Source organism: Liolophura sinensis, chromosome 7 (genome assembly GCF_032854445.1).
Source record: "Liolophura sinensis isolate JHLJ2023 chromosome 7, CUHK_Ljap_v2, whole genome shotgun sequence".
In the NCBI taxonomy this organism is placed as follows: Eukaryota; Metazoa; Mollusca; class Polyplacophora; order Chitonida; family Chitonidae; genus Liolophura; species Liolophura sinensis.
Genome location: NC_088301.1, coordinates 31,247,140 through 31,261,538, shown reverse-complemented (window position 1 = coordinate 31,261,538; position 14,399 = coordinate 31,247,140). Strand labels below are relative to the sequence as shown.

At 40.4% G+C, this 14,399-nt stretch overlaps 1 protein-coding gene across 1 annotated transcript; it reads left to right on the top strand.

Annotated features, from left to right (window-relative positions):
• On the top strand, positions 1–12,379 carry LOC135470842 (kelch-like ECH-associated protein 1). The gene is made up of 4 exons (XM_064749888.1): positions 1–1,115; positions 7,694–7,899; positions 10,239–10,415; positions 12,246–12,379. The coding sequence occupies exons 1-4, from the start codon at positions 1–3 to the stop codon at positions 12,377–12,379; spliced, it is 1,632 nt and encodes a 543-aa protein (XP_064605958.1).
• Positions 12,380–14,399: the final 2,020 nt, after the last annotated feature.

Below are 14,399 nucleotides of genomic sequence, written 5' to 3'. Positions count from 1 at the left end.
ATGCACACGTTACGCGTCGGCAAGAAACTCTGTGATATTACACTGCGAGTTGGAGAGGATGAAATTTACGCGCACAAAATAGTTCTGGCAGCAGCAAGTCCTTACTTCCAGGGAATGTTCACAAGTGGTATGAAGGAAGAAAGAATGAACAGCGTGAAGATGGTCAGTATACTGCCGTGTACGCTGGGAGTTTTAGTCGACTTCGCATATACCTCGGAAATTTCCATCAACAGACGAAATGTTCAGCATCTTTTACCAGGAGCCGTCATGCTTGGGATGAATTCTGTTATTGAGTCGTGTTGTGCGTTTTTAGAGCGTCAGCTTGATCCAAACAATGCCATAGAGATTGCTGATTTTGCTGGAGAATTCGGTTGTACGGATCTTCAGAAGAAAGCAATGGACCACATTTATCAGCATTTTGCCGAGGTTGCCGAAAGTGAGGATTTTCTCAAATTGACTGCGGAACAACTGCGGCGGATTATAGAATGTGACGCTCTCAATGTGCAATGCGAGTCCGCAGTGTATGACTCTGTCTGTCGATGGGTGTACCACGATCAAAACACTCGCCTTGATTACATGTTAAACTTATTACAAGCCGTAAGATGCCACTATTTACCGCCAAAGTACATCGATGACAAAATTAAGCACTGCAAACTTTTGCAATCAAATAAAAAGGTTGCTGAGTATGTGAAGCGAGTGCTCAGCGAGCTAAGCACGGTTAGACCCACTAGATTTCTTGTTAAACCGCGCAAATCGTGCACCCCTTCCATTATCTATGTGGCAGGGGGCTACTTCAGACGGTCGCTCAATACATTTGAAAGTTTTTACCCCAAGAGTCGAGAATGGAGGAGCTTGAGCGACATCCCCGTGGCCCGTAGCGGTCTGGGGCTGTGTGTAGTGTATGGCCGTTTCTTTGCCGTGGGTGGCCGCCGAACTGACAAACACGGTAATGAAGATTGTGCCAGTCTAGATTACTACGATTTGCCCACGAACTCCTGGCACATGGCCCCGCCCATGTCTGTCCCACGCGGCAGGGTCGGGGTGGGCGTCATAGATTGGATGATATATGCTGTTGGCGGATCAAATGGGGCCACGTACCACAATTCCGTTGAACGGTAAGGTTTGCATTCGCCCAGTATATAAATATAACCTAGCCACATTTGTCTGACTCGGAACCCATTTTGTCACCTAAATCATTTTAGTTTTGCTGCAGACGACATGTCACGTCCTGAAATCCAACTAGATCCGTTTTAGACATTTACTTTACAGAGTATTCCCTTTGATTGCACGTGTAGTTCTTCTTAAAAACTTATATGAATCACGGACGATTTAAATGACATTCTGTCGACACAGTTAACAAGACACAGTTAACAAAACAATGACCCAGATGCACAGCACGATCGTACGCTAAGTTGAATGTAACTACCGTTGCAACGTGGACATGTGTTGCAATGGTAGTTACAGTCAACTTAACTTGCTGTTGCATTTTGGAGCGGGATCCTGATGTGGCGTTTTGATACATAAATACGATTAGATTTTCAGCGATTTTAAAGAACTGAAAAAACTGAAACTAATGAATGGTCATTTTTGAAAATATATAATTCTCTCTCAGGTAATGAGTGTGAGGTAATGCTTTCTTCATGTACACGCCAGAATATCCAAAACAACTCAGAAATTTAGTTATTTATTTGATGGTGTTTTTGGTGTTTTACGCTGTACTTAAGGAAACCCACGACCATTCGCAGGTTGCTGACAGGCCTTCCCACATACGGCCGGAGAGGAAGCCAGCATGAGCTGGACTTGAATTCACAGCGACCGCATTGGTGAGAGACTCCTGGGTCATTACGCTGCGCTAGCGCGCTAACAGACTGACAGCTCAGAAAAGTTATACAGTTTATTACCGTATGTGTCAATGTACGAGTCAATATAAGTCAGGTTAATATTCACTTCGAAATGGAGACGGAAATTTCTTTTTTTTTTTTCAACTTCGTATAGTCACGTGATTATATATCTCTCAAACGCTTACAAAATCACATTATTTGATATATGATGGAATTATCTGAAATTTTCTATTGTTCACACATGGCATACTTTTGCAATACGCAGAGCAATGCTGCTGTCTCCAACTATTATCCAAATGAGATGGCCATCAATTGAAGACAAAACACATAATCATATTTACAAACAGGTATGAATATAGTCCTTAATCTAACAGAGAGGTTGATTTTAAAACCAAGAACATACTTTGCAAGAACACGCCTTTCCTTAAAATGGATGAAAATTAAAAAATAAAATAAATAACATTTTTTTAGATTTTTTTCCAGGAGACTTAATGCATTCAAATTTTTCAATTCTAATGTAGGCCTAGTATACTAGTAAAGGTTACTAAAATAATGTTTTCAAAAAGTTCGCCTCAAGGTGAATATAAACAGAGAAAATGTGATATGACGTCAGAATACACGTACCTTGTCACTAGTAGTATGATCTGCATAAAGCCCACTTCATGATTCTAACATTTGATTGCAACTGATTGGGGGTGGGGGGCGGGGGGAATAATGAAAATAAGTGAACATATTTTCAGAGACAGTTTTTAGTGTTTTTTCTAACCAATGAATGAATTGAAGTGAACATAATATTTACAACTGTATGTACTCAGAAAAAAGTAGTAAACGAAAGGCACCACAGAAAAATATTTATAAGCCTATAAAGTATGATAGCCGAGAATATGAATACAAGATTGCTTAAATGACATTGAAGGACAATTTGCTCTCATTAGCCATGTTGTTGAAGCCCTTAGGGGATTGCATGGCTGATCAAAGGCATTGGCTGCGACGTCACGTCACGTATCTGGGGCCGTTTGCACAAAGGGGTCGTAAGCTTCAGTTGATTGTAAATAGCTAAGATCTCGATCGTAGCCTTACTTTACAATCGATACCCACTTGGACGAAGGGATTATAAGCACAACTTAGATTCAAATCAAAAATTTGAATTAACCCGGTTGACCGTGTTGTACATATAACACTTGCCTTAGCTACACTGTTAGTACTTTTCAACCCGGTTTGCAAAGAAATGCAATACACAGGCCACCTCTATGTACGAGTCAAATATGGCTACTACAATAGCGATTGTAACTTCAAAAATTCACGAACAACCAAATTCAAAGTAACTTCGGTGTTTGAAAACAGAGCAGAGCTCAAATTCTTTAGCTTGGTGTTTTTCTATTTTCCTCGACGTCGTTTAGTAGCGATTGTACAGGAGAGCTCCTGAGTGACGTGATGTCTCTCTAGATGACTAGCATTGCTATGTAAATTAAATGAGTGGCTATGTAGTAAAGATCGTTGGCCATTTACACTGTTAATAGAATTATCTCAACATTTTAGAGCACCTCCAGAAAACTTCTTTGGAATATAGGGTTTCGTCAAATTTGTGTGCTTATTTTATGGTCACTTTAATTAAAACTTATTTTCTAGACGAGCGTAAGATTCAAGGTTTACTCCGTTGTTTCAAACAATACTTTCGGCAGCTGTATAACTGAATGTGCAACTGTGTATTTTTCCCTGTTACGTAAAAGGATCTTAGGTCTTATTTACATAAACAACCTTTTGAAAGCGGTTCATACAAATTTGTGGGCTCTGAAAATACCAAAAGATTGTTATTTGAAATTTGGGCCTAAAAAACCAAAAGAAAATATTTCCACTTAACATATTTTTGCAGTTCAAGAACATAATAAAAAAGAGATCTTATTTATATTTATTTATATACACAGTTTCTATTAGTCATCACCTAACTAACCATTCCCCCGGGCTCTGCCCGGTTTCCTCCCACCATAATGCTGGCCGCCGTCGTATAAGTGAAATATTCTTCAGTACGGCGTAAAACACCAATCAAATAAATAAATAAATAAATAAATAAACTTAACCAACCATATGCTATTGTGCTAGTGGAAGGCGACAGTTAATAGTCCTTCTCGTTTTCTTTTTGGTTTTCTGTTTTTTGCTGTTACCGCATTTTTGTCTGCTTAGTCCAGCTTTCAACGAACAACTTTCGGCTTCTGTTTAATCCATGTGGAATGAAACATATCATTGACACCGGTCGCTTACTGCAGTTACCGGACATTTGACATACCGGAATCCTCTCGACACCGGGCGCTTTCTGCAGTTACCGGACACTTGACATACCGGAATCCTCTTTACAACGGACGCTTTCTGCAGTTACCTGACACTTGACATACCGGAATCCTCTCGACACCGGCCGCTTTCTGCAGTTACCGGACACTTGACATACCGGAATCCTCTCGACACCGGGCGCTTTCGGCAGTTACCGGACCCTTGACATGCTGGAATCCTCTCGACACCGGCCGCTTTCTGCAGTTACCGGACACTTGACATCCCGGAATCCTCTCGACACCGGCCGCTTTCTGCAGTTACCGGACACTTGACATCCCGAAATCCTCTCGACACCGGCCGCTTTCTGCAGTTACCGGACACTTGACATCCCGGAATCCTCTCGACTCCGGCCGCTTTCTGCAGTTACCGGACACTTGACATACCGGAACCCTCTCAACACCGGACGCTTTCTGCAGTTACCGGACCCTCGACATACCGGAATCCTCTCGACACCAGCCGCTTTCTGCTGTTACCGAACCCTTTACATACCGGAATCCTCTCGACTCCGGCCGCTTTCTGCGGTTATCGGACCCTTGACATGCTGGAATCATTTCGACACCGGCCGCTTTCTGCAGTTATGCACTTTCTAAAACACCTCCTACTCGATGGCAAGCAAAAACATGATGACCACCAAAAATGTGATGGCTACCAAAACACAAGCCAAACCGCCCTGGGCCCGGTTGTTCGAAACTGTTTGAAGACTTGGTACCAGATTTAACTTTAAACCAAGTCTTCAATTTTGTACTTAGCCAAAAAATAATTTCATGTTATACTAGATTTTGGCCAACTGTATTAGTTGCAGAAGTTGACCAAAATCTTAATTATAAAATCTGACTTAATACCAGAAGAGTATTAGCTAATACACTTTTGAACAACTGCGCGGTATAAAGTCATATTTTATATTTAAATTTTTAGCCAAACTCAGCAGTCAATGCAGTTCTCCAAGGTCAGACTATAACAGCAGCAGTTTTAGCTCCTATTTAATATAATTACACAGTTTTTTAGGCTAAGTAAAAAACTGAAGACTTGGTTTAAAGTTAAATGTGGTATTAGGTCTTAACCCATTAATGAACTATTGGGCCCTGGGAGCTAAGCACTGTGGTCACAATAGTCTCAGCTGGTCCAGACGTTAGATTTTGTATTTAAATGACGCGAGGTATTGCCTTAGAAATGGGAAAATATACATTAATATCCAGCAGGTAACACTCCTTTCAGCTGAAATATTTCAAACCAACATGCCCTCCATAACACTACTGTTTCCAGGCTTCCTGTCCAATGTTGCCATATTGTCTTTAAATTACATTGACCTATAGTTTCAATTACAGCAGGAGCAAATCAAATACATCGTGTTATTGGTCAAGAACTAGTTGGAACTTTGACCTTTGACTTTATGCCTTCGAATATTTCAAAACACAGGTCACGTCTCAATATGCGAGTCAGATATATGAAGAGACAGTAAAATTTAGTTATTTGTTTATAGTTACACGTGAAAATCATTAAGGAATGAGGATCTGGCTCATTCATTGCACTGAGAAAAAAAATCAAACGTTACCGTAACGTAATCAACACTGATTGGCTGGTTCTGTGAGACTGACAAGTCTAGGCTCATATGTATTTGCTTATACTCTTAATTTAGGAAGTGTATGAGCAATGAGCAGTCAAGTGTGGCAAACAGGAAAGCTTACACCTAAGATTTCCTGTCTGCACCGTCAGCAAATTACCGTTTTCCCTGCAGTCCCTGTCATTACCAGTTTATAGATGAATGACTTCTGTCGAGTCATGCGCCTGTGATATACATTGTTGAACCTAAGCGACAAAAGAGAGAGGAACACGGTTTTATTCGAGAAATCAGGTCATTTGTCATGAATAGTTCTATCTGGCTTTAACCTGAGATATTTGTAAAGCTATTGACATCTGTGTACCCTTCAAACAGGTATATGTTGCTTTCGTTATCAAATGTTGCTTATTATTTGATAGTTCCATATGGTCAGCCTGCTACAAATACACATTTCATGTTCCAAAACGGTCAAATATAACAGGATGGTAAAGTTACTTAGGATTTATTTATTTAACTGATTACGCTGTATTCAACAATTTCACTTACATGACTGCGCCTAGCATTATATGGTGGTGGTTGGGGGGGGGGGGGGGGGGGCGGAGGGGGAGGGAAGAGACGAATAGGGCCCGGGGAAATCTTCTACCATCAGAAGGTTGCTGGTAGACCTTTCGATGTACATGTTTTGCCAGGTATATATTTCACCTGACCTTTCAGTCCTTCACCAGTGATATTACAACCAAAACTACGTCTGAAAGAAACACCAGCAAAAGAACTTTGATTCCACATTGTTTTTTATAGCCTTGTACGCCAAAAACCAGATCGCTCAGGTCAATAGTATAGGGTAGAACCAACACCCTTAAATTACTGGACTTTCATTTTTCCTCAATTAATAACCCATGCGCTATTCTTAATTCGTGATGTTGTTTTGTATAATAAGACGGCACATTTCATTTAGTAAGTCGTTTACCCTAGTATACAGTAGTATTTCTCTTTTATGTTCTGGCATAAACCAGGATTCTGCTGGTGCACTAAGCATTCCCGAGGCCTAGTCCCTCTGCATTGTTTTATTGGGTTTGTATATTAAATGTGATGACAATACAATATTTTGATCACGGTAATTCATTACCAGGGACGCCTAATATATTGCAATTAACATCACTGCGTTTTTCTTTAAAATCTAGGTCTGCGTAAGAAATGTTGCCAGGGGGCGTGGACTTTGCTACTATCAAAGCATTTACGTTAATAGTTACAATAAAACCCTATATAACAGAGGTAATTCACGAAAGGTGGTATGTCACCTGTTACGTCTGACCATTTGCCTGCTATTACACCGTTGTCCCTGCTCTGGTTTTACTCTGTACGCTCTAGTCTTTTATATTAAAAAACGCCTCTATCCATACTCCTTACAGCGCATTTAGCACTCACTGCGTTCGCTTTACATCACTGCCCCCACTAGCAAATTTTGTACAGAAATCTTGAACATCGCCGAGGTCACTGGGGTCATTGTGATGAGGCAGGAAGTGATGTCAGGAAACATAAAAACACTATCTCAACTTTTGCCTCAGGAAGTATTTCATGCATGTACATTCTCTTTATAAAAAGTATGCACAACACGATTCTAACAAACACCCGAAACAATTTTATTAATGAATACGAGGACATCAGTGCTGAGGCCATAGCCTAAAAAAGCCTATGTGCGTTGGATAGGCTCCAACGGATAGGTTCCAAAGGCGAAACAAATCTGGTGGGGCAATGGTGTAAAGCGAGCGTAGAGAGCAGCACATGCGCTGTAATGAGAATGCTGGACGATATCCGGTGGAAGACAATTCATGTATATACCACGTTATTGATTAGTAGAGGTAACATTCAGAAAACGAGGGATACCGGTACAACGAGGTATCAGTACCTTCCTCTTCGTTTAGTTAACGACTATAAGAAATACTGATTTTATTTTGGATTGTCCCTCCAGGTATGACGTGGAAACAGAGGAGTGGGCATTGGTGGCGCCCATGCGCACTCGGCGTATTGGCGTGGGCGTGGCTGTCATCAATCATATGCTGTACGCGGCGGGAGGCTACGATGGTGTTAATCGGCTTAGAAGTGTCGAAGCTTACGATTCTATCCGCAATGAGTGGCGCTATGTGTGTCCGATGAACACGGCTAGGAGTGGAGCAGGTAAGAGCTGCCAAAATACGGTTGATCCACCAACAAGCTTAAAGGGTAATGCAGACGCATATGTATATATATATATATATATATATATATATATATATATATATATATATATATATATAGGACAGTTAAATTTCTCTGATTTCATTCGTTCTTCCCGTTGCCATTGTATAACCTAATTCGATTAACGCAAAGAAATATATTAATATACTTAAGACATCATTCTGCATATCCAATATTTTATCCACCAACACTGGTGATTTGATTGGTGTTTATATGCCGTACTCAACCCACGACCATCCGCAGATTGCTGAAAGATCTTCCCGTGTACGGGACCGGCCCGGATAGCACAGTTGGTAGAGCGTCCGCTTCGGGACCGGTAGATCCAGGATCAATCCTTGATCGAGTCACACCTAAGACTTTAAAAGAGGAAGTTGTAACCTCGCTTGGCGTTCAGCATGAAGTTGATAGTGCAACGACTGGTTGACACGAATCAGTATAAAGGCTCGAGCGGGGCAGCTTACTTGCCTTCGGTAAGTCGTCTCAGTGAAGCAGCACTAAATAAAAGAGCGGTGGAAATCCGTCCTGCAACAAGGAGGTACATTACACGTACATGCACCCTAATGATTCCTTCGTCGTCATATGACTGAAAAATTGTTGAGTACGACGTTAAACCCCAAGCACTCACTCACTCACTTCCGTGTACGGCCGGAGAGGTAGCCAGCAACAGCTGGACTTGAACTCACAGCGACCGCATTGATGAGAGGCTCCTGGGTCATTACACTGTGCTAGCGCGCAAACCAACTGAGCCACGGAGGCCCCCTGTCCTCCCTCCACCCCCCACCCCCACCACCACCACCACCACTGGCACATCTGTCTTACTATACATTACTCAAGTTTCGATGTTTTTTTTTTTCACTTTCCTCCCTAATTTGATTTTGCTCAGGCTTCACTGTTTATTGATATTGTGTATATATACAGGTTAGGCCTACGTTTGTTCTAACATTTACGTCTCCTATAAATGACAAAAGAAACATCTTTAGTTTAGCATTATGCTAAGGAGGTCCTCTTTCGTAGATTTTAAATTATTAATTTAGTTTTTGTTTAATGCGATGAGGGGCTGGATTAGAACATGTTATCAAGGGCTCGTTGTTTGAAATGGAACCGTTTATACCACTCTGTGTAATAGTTCTTCAACAGACCGCTTACCTGTCTCTCACCGGTTTGCACAATAAGTCTGGGAATGCGTCCAGGAAGGTCAATCCACCCCTGGGGTCTGTCGCAAAATGCGCCTAGCCTAACTTCCATGGTAACACATAATGAAGAGATACGTCACCATAGCCAATTAGCTTGGCGTACTCAAGAAACTTCCATGGCAACACATAATGAAGAGATTCGTCACCATAACAAATGCCCCTGACGTACTCAAGTAACTTCCATGGCAACACATAATGAAGAGATACGTCACCTTGGCCAATTAGCTTGGCGTACTCAAGTAACTTCCATGGCAACACATAATGAAGAGATTCGTCACCATAACAAATGCCCCTGACGTACTCAAGTAACTTCCATGGCAACACATAATGAAGAGATACGTCACCTTAGCCAATTAGCTTGGCGTACTCAAGTAACTTCCATGATAACACATAATGAAGAGATTTGTCACCATAACAAATGCGATTGGTGTATACATGAAACTTCCATGGCAACATATAATGAAGAGATACGTCACCATGTTCTGAATTTAACGGCCTGTGGGGCCAAAGTCTTTGGTATAGTCGGATATGATTTATCAATAAAGGAATACTCCAACACTACACTGGTGCAATAACTGTGATATCTTACATTTTTGATATACAATTTTTTACCCTTATCACGAAGTCCTGTTAACAATATATCCGCCACTTGAAGATAAACCTCTCACTTTTTGTGATCACTTTTGTTTCCTGCAGGAAATCTTTAATATGTTGCAGTGTACTTTTCATCTTTTTCATTTCTGTACTTTGTTTACAATAGCAACTTTACGATCTTTTGTGTGTGATTATATTAAACTATAGTTTATTATGGAGTATACAAGTATGATTTCAGTTGCCCTCCATTTTAATGTTGTGAACTGTTGGTAATGATTTCACCCAGTTTGGTAATACACTTAAGCCAAATTTCGCCCAACATATTGTTAGTTATTGGCAACAATTATATACTTAAAGCAAACTGAAATTGTTACAGTGTTTGCACGTTTATAGCCAGTTTTCTTGAAAATGGTTTCTCACAAATTACGCACTTGGTGATATTGATGTGTCGCGGAACTAAATCATTGAAAATTCTATTATATATATTTGCAGGGGTGGTGGCACTGAATAGCCTGGTGTACGCTGTAGGTGGCTTCGATGGAGACTCGCAGCTAAAATCTGTGGAGCGATACCATCCAAACACCAACTCCTGGGAGTTCATCCGCTCCATGAACAGCCCACGAAGTGCTCTCGGTGTGGCCGTCCTGAATGGAAAGGTGTATGCTCTAGGTAAATAACCTAATACTTCCTCAGCTTCCTTGATTTTGTCAATGAAACCCAAGTAAAAACTGAGGTCAGCTGAATGAAGTGGCAAGTAGCCTTTATCGACGCCCACTTCACGTTTGCCACATACTTGCTGTTGTTTCATGAAGGTCACGCAGCTAAGTATACATACAAGCCCCTAAGTACAATAACGTAGCTACAGGATGTGCACTATATAACCAGCCGATGCACGTCATAAGGCACTGTAATTATAGAATCCGGTTAGCATAACTAGTTTGCCTGCAGATGATTTCTAGGTTTGTTTGTCTTAATTTGAAACCGTGACAATGGGAATGATTTGCACAGGGACTATGTTGTCACGACGTTCGTCCAAACATCCGTCCGTCAACTTGAAATCTTGTGCAGAAAATAAGATAGACGCTATATGCTGTTTGACTTCTTGCGTCCCTAATTTACTACTCATTTGTGGTAAATTATGTATATCCTACCGAGGGACATAAATATTTTGCTTTGGTGTCTTCTACTTTCTTTTTGGCGAGGTTTGATGGATGGGTAGGGGGAGAGGGGTGTTTTTTTGAGGACAAAAATGAACTTGTGATACCTATCTTGCTATCCAACCTACATCCGGCAGTGGACAAAGGGATAGATTTCGCTGTTGTCATGTATGTATGTATGCTTGGGTTTTTACGTCGTACTTAACAATGTTTCAGTCATATGACAGCGAGGAGTCATTAGGTGTGTGTACATATACTGTGTCTTCTTGTGGCAGTACATCCAGTCACGTTATACTGACACCAGCCCAAGAAGACCTGTTTCCTTGCTCTAACCTCTCAGTGCTGAGCGCCAAGCAAGGAAGCAACAAGTACCATTTTTCAAATCTTTGACGTGACCCGACCCCGTGCCCGACTTCGAGGCAGACGCTCTAATCAGAATGCCAACGAAGCGTTCCCAGTTGCCATGTGCATCTACCACACTGTCATCACTGTGCTGCTTTTGCCCTTCATGGTGTAGTCTTTTCTATTGCTTCCAGTCAACTGACTCAAACAGATACGTGTGAGCTTTCCATTGGTGGAACATACTCGGATTGTGACTTAATCATCCAGTCAGTGATTGCGTTATAGATTCATATTTCCGGCCGTGTGTAACAAAACGCGTCTGATCATAATTAATCGCACCGCGAGATGGTTTTGTCAGTTTGCCAGATAAATCTGGATTTTTTTTCCTCTGACGGCCCAAGAAAAAAAATCCAATAGATTTTACTTAGACATCCACTTTGCTATCACCCGGATAAATCTCGATTTGTTTCATGAATTCATGGACATCGGGTCTCAGTTTTTTTATCATGATAACGTGTGGCCATAAACCAGCAGACAAATTGATTGTGGTACCTGATTTATGGTGGATTTAATACATCTGACCACATTGGTTCATGTTGATTGAAGTATTACTGTTGTAATCCATGCTAGTCACCAGTATAGTGATTTGTATTCCCAGTAACCCCCGTCGATGCCTACATCAAGTAGCACATGGTATTTTATCAGAACAAAGTTTTCCATAACTACAATGAAAGCAGGTAGGTCTTCTGGAAAATTAATGTCGGCATGCCTATTTGTTTCGATTCCTGTCGATTTCATTTGTTTCATTTGCTGGTATAATGGTAAATGGAAATCGGACAGGGCCTGGGGAACCTGTAGATTTCAGTTAGGGCAAGAAAATATTTATATATGATTGTTTTCAGTGGAAATGATGTAAACCACTGGCAAGGCCATGAACATGGTACCCTGTCTAAGGTCAAATATGTTAACAATTGACAATTTCTTTTATCTCTTGCACCAGGTGGCTTTGATGGCGAAGAATTTTTAGCATCGATTGAAGTTTACGACCCTCAAACAGATGTATGGACGTTGATAGGTGGTATGACCTGCGGAAGGAGCGGTCACGCTGTGGCCGTGGGAAGTGAGCCTTGCTGATTTTGAATTCCTGGGGCCGACTTGATTCGAAAGGGATTGGAAGAAAATCTTCCAGATGACCTACAGCTTGGCTACAAATGTCTCACAAGGGCTTTTGAAATTAGAAGAGTTCAAATCGAGTGTACAGAAGAGTTGATAAATCGAGTTGATCTCGAGGATGTGACGAAATGTCATGTGACTAACTATCCAACAGTTGTCTCTGCCATCAGGTGATGCCATTTTGTCTGCAATCAGGAATTCTCTATTCCATGTACATGTGAGTGAGCTAACAGAGCTCTGTTCTTCTGGTTTACTCGATAAAGTATATACAGTGGGCCAAATGTAATTACAGTGAAAGTGAAAAAAGATGTGTCTGAGTATTTTTATGCCAGGAACTGTTGTCTATGTAGTGTGTTTAGTACGGTGATTCGTTGGAAATCATTGAACCCTGTTCCAAGATGCTTAGAAATCAGCACGTTCAAATTGCTGAATGTTTCTATCCATTTAAATTTAAATTTGTCACTTAGACCCTTCTTTGTAACGTATTATCCAACATGGAATAAAACATCACAAAAATATCCTTTGAAATTGGGACTTATCGTTGAAGGTTAAAAAAGTCCGCTTTATCATGCGACCTGTAAAAAATGCTAGGCAACTATTTTGATCACATTCACAAAAACATGAGCTTCTACAAAAAGTGTCATACAAAGTATTTTAGAGTGGAGGAATGATAGAGAAGATTGAGAATCTGAATGTTTGTGAACTTGAGAAGTTTTTAGACGAAAAAGGCGTCATTTGTGCCTCAGGAAAAGGGCGAGACAGGTGATCAGTAAATTAATGTCAACAAAGGATGTCTAACATCTTTCACCATTCACATGACACAGTTGGACTGTTTTTACTTTTGATGACAAGAGTTCCAACTCGAAACTCCCCTATTGTCTGCAAATTGAATTGTATCCTCATCCTTCACACTTTTTGATAGATAAATTGTCTTCAGTTTGTATTTCGGAAGCTAGCATTGTATCACGTTTTTCTTCAACAGTCTGAGATTCATGCAACAGATAGACTATTCAACCAACCAACTTCTCGTTCAGCACTAATCAGGCCGACATTTTTGTTCATGTGTGACGTCATATGTACTTGTTATTGTCATATGCGACAAGAATCATGATTTATAGCCCACTTTTGTATAATTATGGTTGTTATTTTGTTTGGTTTTGGTGCACTTGTGATAAACAAAAATCTTGAATCTAATAATTCCTACGAAGATCTTTATGCACATCATTATGTTGGTTGTAAGTAGCACATAACCGATCTGACCTCCATTTATATATGCCTTCCACCAGAAGAGAAAGGGAAATGCTGAATTCACTACTCCCAACAAAATAATCTGTTAAATTTAACAGAAAGTCTGCAGCAGATTTTTCTGTTAAACACAGCACACATATTCTATTAATTCGGCATATATATTCTATAAGACTAACATGATATAACGATGAATGTGGCAGAATATTGTGTTGTGATAACTGAATACATTTTAGCATCACTCACACAAGAGACTTTCTGTTAAAATTAACAGACTATATTTTTGGAGTGTATATACAGTTGATTACGTTAAAGCAAACATGGTCTTTCATGCCCTAACGTAACAATTCCTCTGTCATCACCCAAATGTTTCACAAAACTGTCATCTTCGTGTTTCATCTTCACTATACGTCTTTAGATTTACCTCTAAATCTTTGACCTGAAAGTTTTGCTTCCTTCCATATAGTGTTTCGGTATGCTGCAAAAGAGCACAATCAACAATAATAGAAAAAAAAAAACAATCATTGGATTCATTGGATAGAGGAACCTATATCTGGCCAATAAATGTAAGATCGTGCGATTCAAATTTGAAATCATTTAGCATGCGTGTGAAATTTCATGAAAACACATATAGGGAACGAAAGTAATAGGATCAATCCTATTTTAGGGTGGCTCCCTTTGTGGCTGCCTGGCTTGCTTACTGACGCCTCTCAAAGAGGTGGTAAGTTAAATAATA